The 24,682-nt window shown below is 38.9% G+C and overlaps 1 protein-coding gene across 1 annotated transcript; it reads left to right on the top strand.

The window, feature by feature from the left end:
- The first annotated feature begins 444 nt into the window (after positions 1-444).
- On the top strand, positions 445-23,067 carry LOC107749910 (BAI1-associated protein 3-like). The gene is made up of 31 exons (XM_016565135.1): positions 445-534; positions 655-762; positions 6,008-6,067; positions 6,737-6,803; positions 7,329-7,542; positions 7,620-7,664; positions 7,753-7,830; positions 7,960-8,065; positions 8,166-8,273; positions 8,688-8,780; positions 8,866-8,969; positions 9,193-9,310; positions 10,656-10,780; positions 11,164-11,254; positions 11,921-11,977; positions 12,855-12,952; positions 13,292-13,343; positions 13,457-13,608; positions 13,798-13,921; positions 15,084-15,227; positions 15,394-15,489; positions 15,775-15,990; positions 16,283-16,351; positions 16,433-16,512; positions 16,695-16,803; positions 18,811-18,882; positions 18,962-19,045; positions 20,192-20,312; positions 21,118-21,241; positions 21,313-21,518; positions 22,510-23,067. Exons 1-31 carry the CDS (start codon positions 445-447, stop codon positions 22,611-22,613), a joined length of 3,315 nt encoding a protein of 1,104 aa, XP_016420621.1. The 3' UTR covers positions 22,614-23,067.
- Positions 23,068-24,682: the final 1,615 nt, after the last annotated feature.

Genomic DNA, 24,682 nt, shown 5'->3' with positions numbered 1-24,682 from the left:
ACCTCTTTATCTGAGTTTTATTTTCTATTCTTTGTTTCAAATTCTCCCTGAAATAGCTGAGTGTGAAGACATTGATTAGAACATTTGAATCAAATCACTTCTCTCTGAGAACTGATTGTGTTGTAACTAAAAAGTAAATGACATTCATCGACAAAAGTGGGAGTTTATCGCTGTGCCATTGTCAAGATCCCCTTAATCTATTAGCCCAGCTCAAATGAAAATGAGCTCATATTTTGGATCAAATTATCCATTTCTTATAAAGGATCATTCTGAGGGGCTCATAAACTCTCCTCTTGCCAGCTCATTGTTCTCAGCCAGTGAAGCCTTTGAATCTACACAGTTAGAGAGATGCTTTGAGCTCATTGTTAAACACAATTAATGATCTCCCCACTCTTCATTGATCACCTCACCTGTCATCTTTGTTTCTATTGGTTCTCCATCCTCATGCATTTACAGGAGGAGAGCAGCTGTGCTCCTCCACCCCCAGAGTACAAAGACCAGGCTTTTGTTCCTGAGAGATCCACCAGGGATGAGGTGAGTCTCCTGGTCATCCTTTCAAAAGCAGCAGTGATTCAGATTATGATTCCTTCTTGTGGTACATTGCAGTTTTTCTTTTAAGGTTACACAATTTTGAAATAAATCATTCTGTTTTAGCTGGATTTGTTGTATGAGGAGGCGATCTACACCGTGGTCAATCGCGTTGGGGTGCCGTCGCCAGAATATGTTACCAACGAAGGGGACATTTTCAATTACCTGCAGAAGGTGCAACTTCGTTGTTTTCTCAATAAATTGCATAGTGCATGTTTCAAACACTCCCGCATCCCTCCATAACAACACAAATATCACAATGCGTATTGTGCCTCTGGCGCTTCAAATCCACCAAGACCTAAATGAATATCATGCTCTGATTGTTTTCTAAATAGAAATGAAATACAAAGTAATACTTTTTTAAAAATATTTTGTTTTCAAAGTGCTTGCATTGTTGAAAAAAAAAAAAGCTAGTCTTTGAAGGGATTGTGGAGGAACGGAGAGTTGAGCTTAGGTGGTGGTGGGGGGTTTGTTTACTTTGACTTGGTTTTATGAGTTGGAGCAGATGCTCTTGTCTCAGACATGATTAAACATCAAAGCCCATGCCCGATGGGGATTGATGTTCGGTGCTTATATTACACCCATGAAACCCCTGTCACTCCAGAGGAGCCTGATTCCATTCTGAGACCTCTAACACTGAGGTGCAGCAGGCCTTACGTTTGAAGTGTCTGATCTATAATGTTTTTCCTTAAAAAAAAAAAAAAATTTTTTGCCTTAACGGCTGACATATCCTGAGCTTTGATTACCATCTCTACTATAAAATGCAAAAACCCTTTTCTCAAGAATAATGTATGTCAGCACTCATAACCTTTGAATTAATTTTTAAAGAGTTAAAATGAGAACAAGGTAGACATGTAGAAGCAGTTAAACAGTTTTTGTAGCAGTTTTTGCAGGGCTCAAAACTAAAGATTTTTTCTACTACCCTGGTCGGGCCAGTGGTTCAAATTTTTACTTGCCTTGCCAACATTTTCACTGGCCCTGCCACCAAAAATGTAATTGTTGTTTTTATTGTTGTTAGCTACATTACAAGGAAATGTGATTACACAATTGTAAGCAAACTGTCAAAGGGATATCACTGACTAAAATATTGTCTGGCTGGCTGCAATACCTCTTCACAATGGAGCTAAAATTAATATAATTATCTGCACTTACCAAATCATGTATTCTCATTTGCAAAAGGGATAGCTGTTATTTCAAGTGTTTTATTTATAATTTTTTTTCTTAAAAAAAAAAAAAAAAAAAAGGTTTTTGCCTTAACCGCTGACATAACCGTGATTACCATCACTGCTTCAAAAGGCAAAGAACCTTTTCTCAATACTCAAGAATCATGTTTGTCAGCACTTATAACCTTTGAATTATTTTTTAAAGAGTTAAAATGAGAACAAAGACATATACGAGCAGTTAAACAGTTTTCTGTAGCAGTTTTTGAAAGTTGAGAACTTGAGATGGAAACTAAGAGCCAGAGCTTCTGAATCAAGTTGTGCTCATAAATAATTATTTGACACTTCACTTGGTCTCCAAATTAGAGACCCATGAACCACATAAGGGGCTTTCGCACCGCATGTTTTCATAATTCCTATAACTATTGGTGGAAGTACCTGCTTTTTAGCGTGTTCGCACCGCAGGAACTGGGAATGATTTTAGTTATAGGAAAGCCTTTTGTGGGGACTACATTAGCTACTATTTCAGTGTAGGGTCTAACCCATATACTTTTGCATTTAATCATTTAGCAGACACTTTTATCCAAAGTGACTTTCAAATGAGGGTAATAGAAGCAATCAAAACAATATATAAGTGGTGTGACAAGTTCTGGTTAGTCTAACGCAGTACACATAGCAAGGTTTTTTTTAAAAATAAAAATAATAAAAAGTAAATAGAAAATATATGGAATAGATAGAGTTAATGTTAGAGGGCCAAGTTATTATTATTTTTTATAATAATTAAAAAGAAAACAAGTAGAAAACAGTTTTAGCAATGATCAGGTGAATTTCACAGACCCCACTTACAACTCCAAGATTCCTGGCTGTCCTGGAAGGTGTTATGGTTGATGCGCTTAGCTGGATGGAGAAATTGTGATGAAGTGTTGGGTTTGCTGAAACCACAAGCCGTTCTGTCTTGGCAAGGTTGAGTTTAAGGTGATGGTTCTTCATCCAGCAAGAAATATCTGTTAGACATGCAGAGATGTGAGCAGCTATCGTCGGATCATCAGGAAGGAATGAGAGGTAGAGTTGAGTGTCATCAGCATAACAGTGATATGAATTATGACTATGAATATGATATGGATAGCAGTGTCTGAATGACATAACCTAGTGATGCCATGTAGATAGAGAAGAGAAGTGGTCCAAGAACTGAGCCCTGAGGCACCCCAGTAGCTAGATGTTGGAACTTGGACACCTCACCCCTCCAAGATACCTTGAAGGACCTATCTGAGAGGTAAGACTACTCGAACCACTGGAGTGCAGTTCCTGGGATGCACTTTGCCATGAGGGTTGACAGGAGTATCTGGTGGTTAACCATGTCAAAAGCTGTGGACTGATCCAGCAAGATAAGTATTGAAGATTTGGAAGCTGCTCTTAAGGCTTCAAGAACAGAGAGCAGGGCAGTCTCGGTTGACTGTCCACTTCTGAAGCCAGACTGGTTGCTCTCCAGAAGGGTGTTCTGGGTGAGAAAGGTCGAGACTTGGTTGAACACAACTCTTTCAACTGTTTTTGCACTGAAAGGAAGAAGGGATACCGTCTGTAGTTTTCTAAAAGTGCTGGGTTAAGAGTGGGTTTCTTAAGTAGTGGGGTTATCCGAGCCAGTTTAAATGCTGAGGGAAAGGCACCAGTGTGAAAGGATGTGTTAATGAGGTGAGTGAGTGCAGGTACAACTGCAGGAGAAATGGCTTGAAAGAGATGAGATGGAATAGGATCAAGCAGACAAGTAGTAGTAGGATTATTGGAAAGGATGAGTTCTGCCTCTGAGAGTGGAGAGAAGGACGTGAGCGAGTCTATGTTTGCTGGTAAGATGTGTTTGACAATTCGCCAACGTGGAATTATATAGTTCTATCTGCATTCTAAATGGTTTTGAGAGATTGAGCTTCAAATATTTTGCATTTCATATACTTTATAGATAGAACCTATTTATTTTCTAAATAAAAAAATGTACACAACTTATATAAGAATATGTGAATAACTCAGTTTTGACAAAAATGTCAGACAGAACTTTATAATTCTAAGCGGACGAAAAATTCTAAGGAGGGGGAGGAGAAGGACAAAGGAGGGAAGAAAATGTTTTAAAGAGCATGCGAGAGTTAGACAAATTGTTAATTTTGTTGTGGTAGTATGTCCTTTTAGCAGTGGAGACATTTGCATAGAAGGAAGAAAGAAGTGACCAATACACATTGAGGTCAGTAGGATTTGCGCCCTGCAGGTCTCTGCAGCCCTGAGTTTAGAACGATGCTTGCGGAGAACATCAGATAGCCAAGGGACAGAAGGGGTGGTACGGGCTGGCCTGGAAGAGAGGGGGCAGACTGTGTCTAAACAAGATGACAGAGTGGAGCAGAGAGTGTCAGTAGCACTGTTAGCATCAAGTGATGAGAACTGTTTAGGGGAGGAAGATAGCCGAGAGGGTGAGAGTGAGCGTAGGTTATGCTGAAAGGTGACGTGGAGGAGTATGTGTTGTGTCAGGAACTATGTTGAGGTTAAGAGTGAGGCGTGTGTAAATAAGGTCCAGTTGGTTACCTGATTTGTGAGTAGCCACAGTTAACACTCGCTTGAAGTCAAAAGAGGCTAGCAGAGTTTGGAAGTCTGCAGCCTGAGGTTTAGAAAGAATAACCAGAGAGTACCATCCTCAGGGAAGTTTTAGAGCAACACATCTAACTCCTCCAAGAAGTTAGCGGACCTGGGGGACAATAAACAACTACAAATGGATTGAGGGTGGGTGATAGTAACTGTATGTGATTCAAAGGAGTTGTTGATACCCTGATATGGTAAAGGATTACATTTCCAATCATTAAACATAAGCAGACAAGTACCTCCACCTCTTCCAGTCAGATGGGGGGTGTGGGAAAAAGAGAAATTATTGAAAAGGGCTGCAGGTGTAGCAGTGTCCTCTGATTTGATCCAGGTCTCTGTCAGGGCCATGAGGTTGAGCCTTGAATGGCTAGTAATAGATGTAATGAAATCTGCTTTTTTTTTACCACATACTGGCAATTCCAGAGACCAATAGGAAAAGAAAGTAGCGTATTAGTGGACATAGACAAAATTAAAGTGAAGTGACATGTGGCCAAGTATGGTGAACCATACTCGGAATTTGTGCTCTGCATTTAACCCATCCAAGTGCACACACACACAGAGCAGTGGGCAGCCATATTGTTGCGGCGCCTGGGGAGCAGTTGGGGGTTTGGTGCCTTGCTCAAGGGTCTCACCTCAGTCGTGGTATTGAGGGTGGAAGAGAGCGCTTTACATTTACTCCCCCCACTGACAATTCCTGCCAGACCAGAGACTCGAACCTGCAGCCTTTGGGTTACAAGTCTGACTCTCTAACCATTAAAGTGAAAAAGTGAAGTGACATGTGGCCAAGTATGGTGACCCATACTAGGAATTAGTGCTCTGCATTTATCCCATCCAAAGTGCACACACACAGCAGTGAACACACATACACCGTGAACACACACCCGGAGCAGTGGGCAGCCATTTTTTGCTGCGGCGCCCGGGGAGCAGTTGGGGGTTCGGTGCCTTGCTCAAGGGCACCTCAGTAGTGGTATTGAAGGTGGGAGAGAGCGCTGTACATTCACTCCCCCCACCTACAATCCCTGCCGGTATGAGACTCGAACCCACAACCTTTGGGTTACGAGTCCAACTCTCTAACCATTAGGCCACGACTTCCCCATACATAATATAATATTAGTCCACGACCGTGCAGGTTGTCAGGATTGCGTTGCCAACAGTGTGTGACGCGTGGTTTGCGTTTGTTAGTAATAGTAGGGATTTGGAAGAACATAGTAAAGAATGGTCATATAGACTGAAATAGATGTGAAACAAGTTGAACGAAAGAGGATGAATAAGCAGCAATACTCAAGTCCCTTGTCTGTGTCCTGTGTCAGTGGAGTCGCATAGGTAGAGATGCTGGTCTTTACATTCTTCGGTCTTCACACGAGGGTTGCGGCGGTATACTAACCTTTTTATACCAGTCTGATAAACTGTAATTGAATTCAGCTGAACACACTTTACTGTTTTAACACAACAAAGGGCCAAGAAAGTGTGCAAAACTGACAAGGCACGCGATACAGTGCGATACCAAACGCCACTTCAGCTCATCTCAACACAGTAAACAAAACAAGCATGTTCTAGCAATGACAACTGAGCTAAAACAAGAAATAAATACAAAATGCTATTTTTTCTAGAAACCAGTCTTTTCTCTGATCACTCTCGCTCAGGTCTTTGATATGGGTCAAGAGGAGCATGACATCATCCTCCAGCGAGTCAGAGAATCCAAGGTGAGGGTCTCACATAGATTTTGTGAACTTTTGTCTGATACTACAAACATGACTCTCTTCTTCTCAAACTTTTGTTCTGACAATCACAGCAATAGTGGTATCTGCCGCCAGCTCGATATCAAGAGCCAACTTCTTATTTCTTTATAGACAGATTTCACACTTTTCTCTTTTCATATGAGTAAAGGTAAAATAATTCTTTAACAAGTGGAAAATACTGATATCTATTAGAAAGCCTCTCTTACTAAACAGATGCAGAATCAAAGAAACAATTTAAACAAGTTTTATCTTTTGCAAGACTAAAGACACTTTGAAATGTCACAATGAAAGAAGCCCTGGATACCTCTTGTAACCTCTTAAAGGTCTTTGAAGAGAAAAGAAAAATGTTGTGGTATTTCAATGTGCATCACAATGATCCGAGCCTTCATTGGAACAGCAGTCTCCCACTGCCTGTCATACATAATATACTCACCTCTAACATCTGAAAAAGAAAACCTCTATTGATTTCTTTCCTCTCGACAGGCCTTGGCACTACAGCACGGCATGCTTGCATTTATTTTACTGTGCACTCACTCGAGGTGCCGCCACCATGTCAAACAGCCAATGAAACATGCTCAGTTTGTATTACTGCCGTGATGCATTCTAATCCATGTCTGAAACATTCTTTTGTAGAAAGCCAGCTTTTCTCTCAAGGTCTCTGTAATGAAAGGCAAGAATCTCATGGCAAAAGATGCCAATGGTAAGATGTTTTTTGCCTTTTGTGAATTATTTGTGTTTTGCTTCTAATATCATGTCTTTTTGATGTAATCTGTGGCATTGACATTTGTAGTGGAAAAAAGAACAGCAAGGCAAAACATTCACATCTCGACATAATACCCTTTGAAAATCTTCAAAAATCTTTATTTATTTTTAACTAAAGCATCATAGAAATTGTATTAGTTTTAGACTTTATTTTGTCTGCAAAGCTTTTTCTCCTTTTGACAAACCAAAATTCACATCACACTCTCAAGAAGAAAAAAAAAGGTACAAAACTGTAACTCGTTACCCTAAGGTACAAAAGCTAAAGGGTACATCTTTGTACCTTATTTACCTAATAAAGTGACAGTTTTGTACCTTTTTTTTCTGAGAGTGCATAAATGATCTAACAATAAGACAACACAAAAATCTTCCAGTGAATCAAACCATTTGTTTATCTGCTTTGAAACTATTTATACTGACCTTTATTTAATTAATTAGTGTATTTTTTTCTATTGGTGCTGTATAGGCTACAGTGACCCCTACTGCATGCTGGGAATCCTCTTGGGACAGTCGCCCAAAGACACTGAGGAGAAGAAAGAGAGGAAGTTCAGTTTTCGCAAGAGACGGGAAAAGTTAGAGAAGCGCTCCAGTGTTAAGGAAGTGCTGGCAGGTAGAGATATCCAGGTGACCGAAGTCAAACCAGAGACTCTTAACCCAGTGTGGAATGAACACTTTGTTTTGTGAGTATCCTACTGTTAGAAATGAATAGACAATATTAGATGATCTGTGCATTTTTAAATGTGTTTGTTTTCCACAGTGACATTGATGATGTTCACAATGACCTACTCCATCTGGACATATGGTAAGCTGCATCAACATATGTACTTCATAACGAGAACAGTCATCTCTGCTTTTCTCACTGAAAAATTGTTTGTTATTTTCCACCCTAGGGATCATGATGACGATGTTTCTGTTGCGGAAGCCTGTAAGAAGCTGAATGAAATCAGTGGATTCAGAGGAATGGGCAGGTAGATCACACAATGGCCATCTGTTGTCTTAAAACTAATGAGCCTGAGATACATCTGACATATTCTCTGCAAATACTGGCTCAGATGCATGCTGAATGTATGACTCAAACTGTTGCATCATAATATTAGATATTTCAAGCAAATTGCCAAATCCGTGAGGGCTAACGGGGCCGCTGCATCAGGAAGCGAGGAGAATGCTGATGACTTCCTGGGTTGCATCAACATCCCGTTGAATGTGAGTTCTAATTCTGCACACTTTAGTTTCTGTAACAGTAAGGCAACTCATTGTGTTTGTCATTGAATCTACTTTTGGATCACTTTCTGTCTCTCACTAGGAGATCCCGGTCGTTGGTTATGATAAATGGTTTAAGCTAGAGCCCAGATCCAGTGCCTCTAAAGTTCAAGGAGAATGTCACCTGATTCTTCGCCTCTTCACCACTCAGGTACTGCTGCTCACCTGAGATCTAGCTCATTAAAGGGATAGTAACCCGAAAAATGAAATTCTTTCATCATTTATTCACCCTCATGTGTTACAAAACCTGCATGACTTGCATTTTACTTTTGGAACACAAAAGTAGAATGCAAAAATATACTGACTTCACTTTTCCATCTACTTATTCAATGGGGATGCGTGCTCTTTAGTAATTTTGAAACTCGAAAACCCAGTTCCCTATTTGCTTATATTAAATGGACAAGAGCAGCTAGTACTCTACTGTTCAAATGTTTGGGATCAGTAAATTAGGACTTTTATTCAGCAAAGATGCATTAAATTGATCAAAAGTGACTGTAAAGACATTTATAATGCTACATGAAAATCTTCATAGTATTTATTAATCACTCCTCCTTCTGCTCAACAGAGAGACACAGCACTGAGTAAAATGGCCTCCAATGTGTCCATTCACAAGAAGATGTTGAGTCAGATTCTGGACTATGAGCATAATCAAATTCAGGTTGCGCTTTTTTTATTTGCCTAGCATTCATCTGCATCAAGCTTAGAGCTTATCATAAATAATCATCGTACCATTTTAATTTCAGAAAGAGCCTTATAACTGGAATGGACAAGTGTGTGCGGCTGCATGGACTGTGCTGTCCCATCATGCAGTGCAGGCTGACCTCTCCCCTCTGCAGCAGGCCATCATGTGCGTATTAAACATCAAACCTGTAGTGAGATCATGGCTCAACTGCGAAGCGCCACGCAGTCAGCGTGTTTATTGACGGGATGAGCACAACAGCATGAAAACAGCAAATGCTTATAACACCAAGACCCATCCTGATTATCGCTGCATGCTTCAGCTACACACGCCTGCCAACAGTGAGACTGACACCAGTGTGTAAAACGGATGTTTTTGCATGTGTTTGCAGCCGTTGGCAGTGTTACAGCAGCCATCACCGCTCTCAGAGGATGAGCTACGCTCTGCTCCTCAGGCTGCTGAAAACTGTGGAGGCAGAGTGGGAGGATACCGCTGTGCACGGGGAGCTGGTGAGTTTTTACAATAGCTCGCTGACCCTGAATGTCTGGGCACATTCATGTGCCGTAGCACAGAGACCAGAGTTCACTCTGGGGCTCAGCGCTTTTTGGAGTTTTACACATTAGGGGTGAATTCATTGCGCTGAAGAAAATCATTTTCTTAATCAGCGTGTTTTTTCTTCTTCTTGTTTTCCAGTAAAATGCAAATGTTTGTAGAATGAGACATTTAGTTAAGAAGCAAATTTGCATGATATTGAAATTTGTTGTTTGAGAATATTTAGAGGCAATATTAGTTTTAAGCATATCTATCTGTGTTGAGGTTTATGTTTATAAATAGTAAAAACTCATTATGTATGAATATCCTTTAACATTTTTGCTTAAAGGTGAAGTATGCGCTACTGCTGTTATATTTTCAAACAACATTTCCCAAAAGTTATTCTTATCCTTACAATATCTTGCTGTTTTATCTGTGCTTGACAGTAAAGAATTAAACTTGAGTTTAGCTTACCTGTCAAGAAGAAGCTCCACAAGTTTGGTGTCTCGATAGAAACCCGAACAATCCATCAAATTCAATCCATCTTGTAAAAGCACTGGCACAGTTCACCCATTTACCCATTTTTTACCCATTGTCCGTCTCTGTGTATTTTGGCCAGTTTTCATATTTTATCTTGCACTTCTGTAAAAGAATCTGAATTTCTTTTACCATGTAATGCATTAGCCATGGTTAAACACCTACAGTACTGGCTCAGCCTGCTACAGTAGCCACGCCCCAAACTCTCGCTATTGGTTGAAGTGGAAAGAGATCTGAGTTGGGCAGTGTTTACAATTTTGGGGAGATAAAACCACAAATGACATACTTAGTGACCAATAAAGTACACTCTTAAGTAAAATGGTTCTAAACAGAACTAAATTTGGATTCTTCGGTTGTAACAATAGCAGAACCCTTTCACGCTAAATAGAATCCTTTTTATAAGGTTCCATAAGTAACCATGATTTGAAAGTTCTATATAAGACCTATGCATAAACCCAAGTAATAAAAAAATCTAACAATGGATCATAAATTCAATATCTCTGTCACTTATTTAACTGAACAGAGCTGGTCACACTTACATGTTCTGTTAAACTACAGAGAGAAAAATACATGATTGGTAGGCATATTGCAAATTGCAATTGGTGCTAATTTACTGCATAATTCTTTTAGCGAATCGGGTGCTAAAACAACGCAGTTAGCGTGTGCAAATAAACGGCGCTATCAGCGGGTGTAATTAATTCTCTGTAAATTCCCCCCTAAGGCTCTAGTTTGGAACTAATTCTTTTCATCTGGGTCCAGTCTGTAATTATGTGTTTCTGAGTGCAGGAAGGTCTCTTGGCAGAGAGCTTCAGACTTTACTGTGATTACTGCCTGTCTCAAATGAAGAGTATGCGTCAAGTTTTCCCCTGCAACAATTCTGCTGCCATCATACGCTGTGAGCTTATGCTGAGGTGAATTCACACACACACACAGGCTACAAAGACTCATGAACTCACACATATGTTCACAGAAACCCACATTCATACGTTCGATTTCCTGGCCAAAGGACCAAAATAAAACCATTGGGATTCAGATATTTCTGCCATCAACTGCAGCAGCTGTGTCTGGGAACTCATGGTGATCTGCCCTTTCAGACTTCTATGGGTAGATCTGTTTTGGGGAGCGCGACACACAAAAATTGACATCTTGTGGGCATTTCTAGTGTTGCTACTACAATGTTGTACAGTATACTGAGCTCAGAGACACACAAACACACAAATAGTTCATGCAGTTTCCACATGGTGTTGTTGAAACCGTTCTTTGGATATTGATCTTCTGTGTATGTGTGCCTTAGGAGCATTGGTCACATGCAGTCAATGGCAGCCTTTAGAGCAGCGTGTTCAAACCGCAGTGAACTGCACTTGGAAATAGCAACAGTTATAAAGGTAATAAGGTGATACAGACATACAACAGTGAGACATATAGTGGTCCCGAAAGGTATTTGGACACTGAAGCCACACTTGTCAAAAATATACACAACTGTTAAAAAGTTTGGAGTAACTAAGAATTTTATTTAGTCAGGAAACATTAAATTGACCAAACGTGACAGAAATATGTTGTAAATTTATATATGGCTTTACTATTTCAAATAAATGCTGTTTTTTTTTTTTTTTTACTTTTCATTTCATCAAAGAATACTGGGGGGGCTTAATAAAATATTAAGCAGCACAACTGTTTTCAATGTAGAATATAGTTCCTGTGATGGTTTACTTATTACACCTTTGTGAACTGGAGAGGAAATGACTTCATACATTCACTTCTCATCTTGAGAGTCCAGATGGTTAAATGTCAGTCATGGCTCAAAAAAACCTACGTTATTTCTGAGAAAAACTCTAGCAGATGCTACTTGATTTTATATTTTGTATCGAATGTGACATTCAGAAAATTCGACAGTACAGTAAGTTGGGTTTTTGTGTCCAAAATTGTCCAAATATTTTTTGGTCCACTGTACACAGTGATTTTAAATAGTTCATATTTTATTGCATTATGGATGCATTTGTATATTATTACTGTTTGTAATTTTTGGTTTCTTTGTTTATTCCTGACTTTAGAAAGGCACAGTTGAGTGGTATGAAGGAATAATATCAAACATTAAACCAGACGAAGGTGTAAGTATTGATTTGATAACAATTACCATTTAAAAGTGTTTTCAAATGTAGCTCCAACCATTTAGCTACAACACAAAGAAAGCTTGGAAACTAAAATAAATACCTTTTTTTTTTTTTTTTACTTTTCATTTCATCAAAGAATACTGGGGGGGCTTAATAAAATATTAAGCAGCACAACTGTTTTCAATGTAGAATATAGTTCCTGTGATGGTTTACTTATTACACCTTTGTGAACTGGAGAGGAAATGACTTCATACATTCACTTCTCATCTTGAGAGTCCAGATGGTTAAATGTCAGTCATGGCTCAAAAAAACCTACGTTATTTCTGAGAAAAACTTGATTTTATATTTTGTATCGAATGTGACATTCAGAAAATTCGACAGTACAGTAAGTTGGGTTTTTGTGTCCAAAATTGTCCAAATATTTTTTGGTCCACTGTACACAGTGATTTTAAATAGTTCATATTTTATTGCATTATGGATGCATTTGTATATTATTACTGTTTGTAATTTTTGGTTTCTTTGTTTATTCCTGACTTTAGAAAGGCACAGTTGAGTGGTATGAAGGAATAATATCAAACATTAAACCAGACGAAGGTGTAAGTATTGATTTGATAACAATTACCATTTAAAAGTGTTTTCAAATGTAGCTCCAACCATTTAGCTACAACACAAAGAAAGCTTGGAAACTAAAATAAATACCTAGTTTCAGTGGCCCTTTATATAATGATTTATATTAGCATATAGTATAAAACTGGAACAAACAGAACAGTTTGTACTATAATGTACTGTACTAAGCACCTGTAGATTTTCTTTTGCTCATAACTGAACAGGAAAGCATTGGTCAAGCATTTCTGTAGCTGATGTATCTCTACAGACTCTAGAGGAGCAGCTGAGGCGTTTGGTTATGGTGGTGGATGCGGTATGTGTTGATGTGCAGAGAGGACAAAATGTCTACAACAAGCTTTATTACAGGTAACCTTTGACATGTAATTTCAGAATTGCAAAAATAATGACTATTTTCAAACAGGTTTCCAAAGCATGCTCCCTGCCTACCATTGGTCAGTCAGTCCCAATACAAACTCACGCCAAGTCAGTATTGCTGTGTTGGGCTGATCGGGATGTTCAAACAAAGAGAACAATGTTTTGATTGCTCCGCAGAGACACAGCATTTACACATTTTGAGAAAACCAACCTATGAATAGTTTATTTAAAACACACTTCATTTTTAATGAGATGGGTTGGGGCACAACAACAATTAAACAAGCTTAAAAAAAACATAGAAAAAATTTGTTTTTGTGTCTTGTCTTTTAGCTCTGTGAAGGTTGACTTCTTCAGCATCTCCTACCGGCAGTTAGAGAAGCTTGTAAGTTTGAGCACCCCTGGGAACGCTTACAGATCTCTGTTAAAAATAAGTCTTGCCTCGATAAACGAGTCAGGCGATAGAGAGGGAGCTTTAATGTTGTGCTGTGTCTCCAGGTGGCAGATGACGTGAATGTGGCAATGGAGAGAGTGTGTGGGAACCTGGAGCAGGAGAGTTCACGGCTTACCCAAACCATGGGAGAGACCCTTTTTGAGCTCTTCATGTCTCTTAAGTCCCTCAAGCGCTTCAGGGAGTTTCTGCCTCTCAAGTTAGTAATTGGGTTCCTCATCTGCATGAGAGCTAATTCATCGGCTAGGCTAATTATGTAAAGAGGGATTGTACATGAGGGTTGATAGATAAATGATTTTACCCATAATTGACAATGTTATCTACTCTTGAGTGAGCCTGAGTATGGCTTTGTCATAACTGTGATTTACATGTGGTCATTTCTTTTCAGAGACACTAAGATGTTGGCTCTAACTGGATTTCATAACTGGTTCAAGACTTCTATTCATAAATGGCTGCAGATTGTACATGAAAAATCCACTGACAGGATCCGCAAAGCTGTGGAAATGGATCAGGTGAGCTTTATAGCATTTAGCATTATAGCATATATTATAGCTACCAATACAATACGAGCCCAGTCAATCAGAGCTCTTCAATAGCGATGTAAAAAAGAATAGCATGAAATGCAACAGATTATTGGCCTGGGCCTGTTTCCCGAAATGGATCTCCCAAACATTGACTTAACATGAACATACGAGCACTTGTTATGAATATCTGCATTTTAACCTAACTGAATCACATTGAGGTCATGTCATCATGACCCTGGTCCACTTTTTTGCCAGGTGTTGGGCAAACAATAAGGTGGAAGCTGTGTTAGGCAGATTCATTTAAAAAACTTATTTAAAGTGTTGTACAGCAAAGACAGTGATAGCAATGCTGCAGATGAGTAGACGGGAAGAAATAGCTTACGGAAAGTGAGGAAGATGGTGTGGGGTGACATGGTGACAAGTCAAGACATGTGTAATGGTTTCCATGTCTGCCAGTGAGTCATTGTAGAACCATTTCTACTGTAAACACAGCATGTCCACTCCCGCTGAATTTTATTCGTATAGTTGTCTGCAACAGTTACGCCAATACTTATACCAACATTGGTTGACCACCCAAAATTTATTTTTTAATTTTATTATTTTATTTTTATTATAGATTTTGTTTTTATTTTTCAAATTTCAATATAAATACATTTGTTTAAATGAAAACAAATTAAGAAAAACGTATAATAATAATAGTAGCATCAACTGTATGAAGTTTAGAGATATTTTTGTGGACTTCCTGCACTTTCCTGCACAACTTTTCCAGTTTCCAGACTTTCCAGTACTAGTTACAATGCTTTTGGGATCAACTTCAGCCTATAATAAAAAAATAAAAAATAAAAAAATAAATATATATATATATATTTTTTTTTTTATAATAATTTCTATGATCTACTTACAGTTCTTTTTATAAAACATGGCTCTTGTTCACTGAAAGGTTCTTTGTGGAACCCAAAATGGTTGTTATGTTGCGAAATAATTTCGCATCGCTGCGAAAACCCCCTTTATTTTTAAGTCTGTACTGAGAAGGCCTATAAAAATCAGCCTCTTTGAGTGACAAAAATCAAGTTAACGTACCCCATTGAGAGCGTGTTAGTCAGTGTGTGTTGGCTGCATAGTGTAACATGCGTCTATTTTAATGATACAGCTGGAGCCGATCCAGAAGCAGACCAAACACAGCTCCTCGGCAGTGGACGTTACAACATGCTTTAGCCAGGTGCGGGAGTTCTGGGCCCAGCTGGCGTGGCCTGATTCAGCGGGAGCCTTCATTTTCATCACACGCCTGACGGATGTGAGCGCCTCTAAGCTCTAAGCTCCACTTTCATAAGCATGCAGTCTAAGCTTGCACAGCTGGGGAGCGGCGGTCAAAAACACTGAAAATAAAAAGTATGCTCGTAATGGAAAGGAGAATTGATGGTTTCACCCACATAACGCAATTCTTTCTTGATGTGTGGCAGAATTTCTGCAGCGAGGCGGTGTGTTACGCCGAGTTGATCAAGCGCAAGATTGAGAGGGGCCAGCTGGGACGAGACCACAAGAGTTTCATCGTGCAGGTACCGCTTTTGGGCAAGGGAGGGTTGGCTTTCATTATGAGCGAAGTAAATGTCAGCGTTGAGTGCTTCTCCCTGAGAACAATGACGTCTCAGCGGTGCGTCTGTGTCACAGTGTGTCTGACCTCGTTAGCGCCCCCTTTTCATTTTGCACTATATGCTTTCTCTCTCCCTGCGCCCCATTTAGACCTCCTTATTTTCTACCGTTTTGTTCTTTCCACTCTTTACCTCTCCGTTCCTCATTTCCGATCTCCCTTCCTCCTCTTCCTGGCTGCTGCTTTGGCGTAGGTTTGTGTCGCTCTGAACAGCACGGAGCATGTGCGTGTTTACCTGGGGGATCTGCCGCGGGAGCTGGACTGGCGGGGGGTTGAACAGGCCATGGAGGAGTCGTGCGGATTGGAAGGGAAGGAGCAGGTCAACAAGTCCCTCAATGGGCAGCTCTACAATGCTGATATCGACCTGCAAAGGGAGGCCAAACGCCTAATTGCACACCTTACTGATAGGGTAATGGCATGCATCAAAAAGCACGATAAACTGCTAATAGACCTAATGTCAGATTAAAAAGAAATAAATTAATGGCAGATTATTTCTGTAAAAGCTAGTCATGTCTGTTTCACGAAACCATAGTAACTTTGTCACTCATCCGTTGTTTGAACCACATTGGTTTAACAGTATAGAACTGTCATTAATGACGTCACAAAGGTGTTGGAGCATTGAGCAATAACACCCCTGATTGGTTAGCTTTGCACAGTTTCTGGAGTAATAAGTCAATCACATAAAACTTTGTCCTACTCAGATGCTTCCTGAACTCAGAAGATGTATTCAACACATCAGCCTTTCTCCAGACTCCATTAACAATGATGAGGCAAGTATGAATAAAAAAGTATGAATAAAGTATGGCCTAATGTGTTTTTCAACTTATGTCCTCTTTGATGAACTGCTCCAGGCTGTGGCTCCCCTGATGAAGTACCTAGATGACACTCTAGTCATCCTCAAAGAGTCACTGGTTAAAGAGAATCTAACAAGGTAATTACTTGCTTCATTTAGTGATAAGGGGGACATACTATAGCGATAAGAGTAATGACACAGATTTATCCTTTGAAGCATGTTTTCCAAGTAAATTGGGCTCTGTAAAGTGGTAATCGACTGTGTGTGAAGGAGGTCACTGTGTCTGTGAGCGTGATCTTTCTGGTTGTTGTGCACCCCAGGGTTCTGCAGAGTCTGTGGGAGCTGCTCCTGCGGATGACCATGGACACTGTGGCGGAAAACAGAGGCGTCCAGGTGGAATTCTACACACGGTTCCAGTACACCATAGAGGTCAGTACGGATGAGTCACAACAGCTGCTTTTCCACGGTTGGGCAAAAACATTCTCGTTGCTTATCCGTTCCATTCCATGCCAATTCCGGCCCAGCCGGTACAGATATGGTTTCATTTTCCACTGTGGGGCTGTTAACAGAGCTCGTAATACAATGCATCAGTTGTTGCCTTGGTAATGCAAGTTTTTACATACAGTTTGAGATGGAGGATGATCAGATATTTCTGTTTACAATGCTCAAATAACATCTGACCAGCTACAGAGAGAAACTGGTAGCCAGACAACAGACCAGTGACCAATCCTGAGTATCGATTTCATTACACGCAGTCAACCAGCATGGTTCCAGGCTGAGAACAGTTTGTAATCGTGCCGTACCGAACCAAGCTCAAGTGGAAATATAACTGTAACTGTTTCTTACCATTCTTAGAACCGTTCAGCCTGACAGTGGAAAAGTGGCTAATGAACATCACGAAGTCCCTTTCAAATAAAGTCAATTCACTCTATGACCGTATTTGCAACACCTGCTGGCAGCCATTTCACTCATGCAAAACCAGCTCCTATATACTTGAATGGGGAAATATCAAAGTTTCAAAAACAGCTTGCCAAACTCACATTTGACATATTTCAAATCAGCCATAAAATCTGACATGAACTGTCCTATAAATGATGTTTCTTATGCTCAAATAGTGTAAAAAAATAAAATAATAATAATATATTTTAGGTTGGTCCAAAGCGCAGGTCTCAGGACACCAACTGTTTCTATAGCAACCATAGCTTCTAACAGCAGCTGTAGTGATGCGATGACTTTACCAGTTGCCATCTGGCTCTTTTTCTTAGAAGACAGGACTTATTCTGCCATATAGTGTGTTACAGTTTCTCCCATTTATAGTAATATGAGTGAATCATCTTGGTGTATATACTGTATATAGTCCATGGTTTCCATAGATAGTTTACTGGTGCTCAACCTGAAATCATTCCACGTGTTCCCATTGAAAAAAAGGTGATTTTAGGCCAAATAAATTGGCTCCACAATGGTCCAAAATCCTGTACAGCAATCAGTATAACAGCAGTCTAGCAAGAGGTATGTCAAAAAAAAAAAAGTTAATTGATAATGTATTAATTATATACAGTATTTACATAAAAGCAGCTCATAAAGATGCCGTATCAGATTACTTAAGATGTTAATATATTTTCGCAAAACTTGTAATACTCAAGGCTGGAATACACTGCACAACTTTGTACACAACATATTCAAAAAGAAACATGCACCTCATTAGTAGGAGACACATGACAAATGAAAACAATATGTGTTCTAAAACTGCTCAAATTATCAAACATATTCAATATCCTCTGACTGGATGGAATCATAATCTAAAGATAAAAAATCAGAGTCTGTTTTGAGAGAGGTTGGCAGGTCTCTTGCCTGCGCTCCAGCAGCATTTTGAGGGAAAATTATATTAGTACTATATTAGTTAGATTAGTTAGAAATGCTGCTGAAAGCCAACTATGTGTTTTGCTAGCTGGCGGTTTATTACAAGAATTCTGTGACTGCAAAGGGCAGCGATCCTCATATCCGGTATCTCTCAGCCTGCATTCACAGTCACGGTTTTACATCATGCCTGAAACCGTCAGAAGCACATCAGATATTCGCCAGTGCTCTTGGCCACAGCTCAGTGGAGAACTTAGGACGTCCCCAGTAGCATGTCAATATGTGAGATCCAGTATTCCAACAGAGAGGAACTAGCAGGAACTCACCACAGCTTTACATGAAATCTCATGAAGTGCTGAGCAAGCGTGTGGGCTGAACATGTTGTTCGCCATATAGTTGGTCTATTAGCATAACAAGTCTCAAGCGCGTGTTACAAGACTCTGTGCATGTCTGCTGGAGTCCATACAGTCAAAGAAAGAGCACAAGACAAAATGGCATAAGGCATGAAGGACAAAGACTTGTATTGATTGTCAGTCAGAAAGTGATCAGACACCTTAATAACCTGCTCTTTTTGTGCAGACACTGGTGCGGTTCTTCCATGCTGATGGAGAAGGGCTGCTTTTGGAAGACCTTAAGAGTGGAGATTATAAGGTATTCTCACCTTTAATCAGTATGGCTGACGAAGTGAATAAGCATGGCTTCATCCGCCTTCCCTCTTCCTTCCCATCAGGCCCTGGACGAGGAGCTGCGTCTGAACAAATGCTCCTCCTTTGAGCTGATCGAACAGTATTTCCTGGAGAAAATCTCCCAGCAGGTGGGTAGGAGTCCTGCTGGGCCTCCACAGCATTTAGCTCCAGCCCTGCAGAGAGAGGAGGTGTTGATTAGGAGCTAAGACATCACAAGTACCATTCCTTCCTCTGATGATTAAAAGTTTACATCAGTCATTTCCTCTTTGACTAAGCTTTCTTTGCACTGTGTAAGATTTCGCAGTCTCTGACTGTGTCTCAAATCCTGCTAAGCTGACTTGCTGTCTGCTGCCAACGGGGGCAGATGTGTGCAAAACCAGCATGTTACAAAACCGAACCGAACTTAAATGTCTGATCTGAACTGCTTTTCACAGGCAGCAACTTTAACTTCATTAAAAAAAAAGTTTGCTGCCAAACAAATATCATTCCTCACATGAAGTACGCGAAATGCATGGCCCACAGTTGATGTTCTCTAATAGTTCAGAGAAAAGTAACATAGCACATAGAAAATTATATATTTCTAATAGTTGAACATTTTCCCTTTTTTAGTGTTTAATAACATATAATTGTGCCTTCAAATCATCTTATGTTCTTATGAATTTAGAAGTTTCTTGATTTGTGCATTCAAGTGATTTTGCTTAGAATATGAAAACTTTAGGCAATTTTATATTTCTTTTCCTCCTTTTTCATGTGTAGCCTCATAATTTAGTTAAATGAGTGGTGTTTCCTGGCAAGCTTTATAACTTTACTTCATGAATAGCACAGCAAATGCACACAAAGTAAATTTCCTTTTAGAAAGACATGTCTGTCTCCAGAAAGTCAGGGTTCAAATAAAATCCGGTGGTGGCATTCATGTAAAGTATATATGATCATTCTGACATGACTTGAAGTCAGATTTATCCAATTCCTTAATCAGTATCACCATATACATGAAAGATACATGCAGGGTTGCCACAAATTTTGTTCACAAAGCGGTGAGCCAATTTCACAAGGTAGTATCATTTCGCCACCTAAAATTTGAGACTATCTTCACACCAGCAGCCCATCTATGGTGCTCAAAACTTTTGAGACTCAACCTGTTCCAAACAGTTTCACTAAAAGCAATTGTAGAGTCTCAACACTGCCTAATGTGTTATTAGTTCTTAACTAGATGCAAATGTATGCATTATATGCTTTAGATAGTAGTCTTTAACAGATACACATTTGCTTTACAGAGAATCTTAAAGCACAGTCGTTTTGGTCGTATCAGTGTGAAGTGTTACTATGATGCCCCTGAGCAAAGACTCACTGTGGAGATACTGCATGCAGCTGACCTCATTGCCCTGGATGCTAACGGTAAATATATATCTACAGTATATATATTTATATATTTCAATGTATCCTTATTGGTTATTTATTGTGCATGCTCATTTACCTTATTTTTACATTTACCTTTACATCTCTCTTTATTTGTTCAAGTAAATAAGTTAATTTTTAAAAACGATAGTAATTTAAGAACACTATCAAATGTAATATTTAGCATATCTCAAAATGATTATCAATTGTTTTCATGCATTATAATGTTGAGATGCCTAAATTCATTTATAGCATTCAAAACCTTTTTTTTTTTTTTTTTTTTATTCAGACAAAATGGTATGAAATTTTAATATCTGACAGATTTTTAATATTGGTGCATCCATATTCTAGTAATGTTTCTACTGTAAACCCCTAAGCCTAATAATTTAAATACTTTGCATGTAAAACAATTTATTTGAACTTACAGACGCCATGTATTTATTTATTTGTAAAAGAGAGAGAGAGAGAGAGATTTAAAATTAAATTTGGAAAATCTCCTGTTGACTTACATTGACATTGTTCAGCATTCAAAAGGAAAGTGATGATTTCATAACATTTGCATCCTGAATTTTTATTGGTCTTCTTTACATCTGGGCTTTCCTGCATATTCCAACCATTTATAGCCAATTTTCCACTGCAAAGACAGTATTTCCTTGTGTGTTGATTCTGATGTGAAAGTTTTCCTAAAACTGTGGCACTATTTCTTTGCTGCTGTGCAAGCACTGGTATTGCCTTCCAAACTACTTAATGATATTTTCTGTTGTTATCTGTTACTGGATTTGTCTCCAAACTCGTGTTTTCCTAGGCCTCAGCGACCCCTTTGTCATTGTGGAGCTGTGTCCTCACCATCTGTTCCCCACGGCTCGGAGTCAGCGCACCCAAGTGAAGCTCAAAACCCTGCATCCTGTTTTTGATGAGCTTTTTTACTTGTGAGTACCACATCAACTGCTTGAGGCCCAGCACCCCAAACAGCTCTTTGATCCCATTTGTTTCTTCACAGCCATGTCAGCCCTGAGCAGTACAGGCACAGGTGTGCCTGTCTGACCTTCACTGTGATGGACTATGATTGGTTGTCCACTAATGATTTCGCTGGCGAGGCTGTTGCCCCTCTGAGTGACTTCTGCTGGCCGGGCAGGCCGAGCGCCACACCTGCTGGAAAGACCCTTCAACCCGTTATCCTGCACTTGTCCCGCCAAAAACCAAGCGGTATGCTAATCTGTCCATTTTATCCACCGACCCGTGACATTTCTCCTTAAGAGTACCCATTAAATCAGGGGTACTCAGCTCTACTTCTGGGGACCTACTGAACCTTCCTGTAGAGTTTAGATCTAGTCCTGCTCTTAAACACCTGCCTGGTAATTGTCTAGTAATCCTGAAGACCTTTATTAGCTGGATCAGATGTGTTTGATTAGGACTGAAGCTAACGGTACCTTCAAGTCCTTCTGGGAAATTCCTTACCTACGAGTTTGCAAATATGATGCGATTATGACAGTCAGGTGATTTTGATCTGAATAAAATAGAAGTGTTAGGAACTGAAAAAAATGAGAAAGAAATATGAAAATATGACAAAGTGCTACTGCTATAAATGAAGTGTACACAAAATGTACATTTTCTGATGCTTTATGTATTTTATCATTCTTGTGCTGTCGTTTCTCTCACAAACCTGTAAGCTATAAACCAGATAAATGGGTACACTTTTCAAGCAAACTTTATTGCAATTCTTCATCAACATTATACAAAAAAAAAAAAAAAAAAAACATATTATGCTCGATAACAGATTGCTTCCACAATGATTCTTGAACCATTGACAAACTGGCCTTGAAGAAAATCTCAAGTTTGCATAAATATCTCATGAATAAAATATTTTTGACATGATTTAAGGTAGCATAGACAAAAACAACTTAATAGAAACAGGGTTGAGTCCAATGGAATAATGTGTAATTTTACAGTAAATATGACACATTATTTCAAGACTGCTGATTATTTCTAGATTCAGAGAGAAAAGGGAAAGTAGTACTGATTAGATTTCATTGTTTTGTCAGCATTGCTTGGTGTTTAGTATCTGTTGCAGCCTGTCCTCTTGAAAGGATTTCCAATTACAAGTGCCATTGTCTATTGAGAGGTCTGCCAACTCAACAATATTGTTGTGTCTGGTCTGATGGATTAATTTCTGACTGAGTTGCTTCTTTTGATACAGAGAGGCCCATCATGAAGATGCTGGAGGCAAGAACAGGAAACAGAGAGGCTCAAGAATTTGTGCGAAAGCTGAAAGAGATCGAGAAGTCAATGGAGGAAGAGTAATGTGTCCCCTGTAGTGCACGCATTTCTGATGGTGGTCTTTTTTACTTGTTGTACTATGTTTACTCTTTAAATGCAAACTCTTTTAAATGTATTTTTCACTGTTGTCCAGAGAAAAAAAAGGTAAGGTAAATGATCATGTTTAAAGATCAGTATTTTATCACTGTTCAGCACTTAATGTGTGCTGTGTTTTGATGTTTGAAGCCCTCTGATGGAGCTTATTGTTCATAGAATTGTATGCATTTAGTAGTAGAAGGGTCTATTTTGAAAGAAACATGTATCAGTTGAATTGAATTCAAATGCGTATCTGAGCTATAGATTATGACTTGAACTCAGAGAACTTGAACTATGAAATAAACACAGATGTTTACTTGAGGATTTTCAACAAGCGCTACAAAAGTAACAGAATTTCTATACATGCAGCAGTTTTGCAAGGCCACGTACACACTGCAGATAAATATGGTTCACTGCAAAAATATCCTTTCTTGATCAATATTTTTGACTTGTTTTCAAGTCAAAATGTCCAAACACTCTTTTTAGATATTTGTTTTCAGAGAATATATCTCAAATTAAGGTTCTTTTTCTTACCTCATAGGTGTAAAAAAATATACAGGAAAAAAGCACTTGCAAGAAACTTGCATAAACTTTTGTTTCTGTATAAACCTCTTTTTTTCCATATTTGTGCTTACTAACATACACTACCAGTCAAAAGTTTGGGGTCAGTAAATTTATTCAAAAAATTTTTTTTTTATTATAATTTTTTTTATGTTTTGAAAGAAGTCTCTTATGCTCACCGAGGCTACATTTATTTATTTAATTTAAAATGGCTGTTTTCTGTTTCAATCCGTTTTCAAATGTAATCTAGGGTGACCATACGTGCCATTTTCCCAGGAAGCGTCCTGGCCAGGATTTCTATATTGCCTAAAATATCTAGGTTTTGGCTTTGTTTGCGTGTGCAGACCTATCGGTGTATGACATCAAAATACCTCTAGAGCATTTTGAAAGCACAAGGAACCGTCTGTATGGTATTTTGATGTCATACACCGATCGGTCTGCACACGCAAACATTATTATATTATATTAACATATATCATATTTTAGGCAATATAGAAATCCTGGCCAGGACGCGTCCTGGGAAAATGGCACGTATGGTCACCCTAATGTAATCTATTCCTGTGATGCAAAGCTGAATTTTCAGTATCATTACTCCAGTCTTCAGTGTCACATGATCCTTCAGAAATCATGCTAATATGTTGATTTGCTGCTCAAGAAACTTTTCTTATTATTATAAATGTTGAAAACGGTTGTTCTGCTCAATGTTTTTGTAGAAACCGTGATACTTGTTTTCAGCATTCATCGATGAATAGAAAGTTAAAAATTCTGATCAATTAAATGCACCCTTGCTAGATAAAAATATTAATTTATTTTAAAATTTTACTAATCCCGACCTTTTGAATGGTAGTATATGCCTACAGATATTAAAATTACTTCAGAAATAGCTAAACTGAGTGTCTCAAGCTACCAGCCTGCAAGATAGATTCATACAGCCTCAAGTTTATATTTGCACCAATAAATCAGATGTCATTTTCAACTGGCCTTTAATATTTCCCCAGAAAATTTGAGATGGAGAATGTTGGCATTTTTTTATTTTTTACTGCCAAACCGTTGCTATGGTTATCACCATGTCAACCATCACAAACGTGACTCATGTATTCCACACACACAGAAGGGATTCACTGCAGCATTTAAATGCAGTTGTCACTCCCAAAACTTTGTAGTGTGTACGTGGCCTACAATGTAGCATGAAAGGTAACAGAATGTTGATGACTTTTTCATGTAATCATATACAGCAGCGCCGATATGATGATGTTTACCTTATTAGCGATCGAAAGTGTTCTCTGTTCGCTCTTATCAAGGAAAATACTTTCAGAAAAGTCCTTTATCTTAAACTGTGAATGTTCAGTATTTGTCCTTGAATCACACTGGATTGTGTTGAGATTTTATCGTAGCATTTCTGTAAAATGTTGTCTTTCCTAAAGAATGTATTCGTTTATGCCAAGTGGTTTATCAAT

This window comes from Sinocyclocheilus rhinocerous, unplaced genomic scaffold, assembly GCF_001515625.1.
Source record: "Sinocyclocheilus rhinocerous isolate Xijiao unplaced genomic scaffold, SAMN03320098_v1.1 scaffold5899, whole genome shotgun sequence".
Classification (NCBI taxonomy): Eukaryota; Metazoa; Chordata; class Actinopteri; order Cypriniformes; family Cyprinidae; genus Sinocyclocheilus; species Sinocyclocheilus rhinocerous.
Note: the sequence above shows the minus strand (reverse complement) of the source record. Positions and strands in the feature narration are given on the sequence as shown.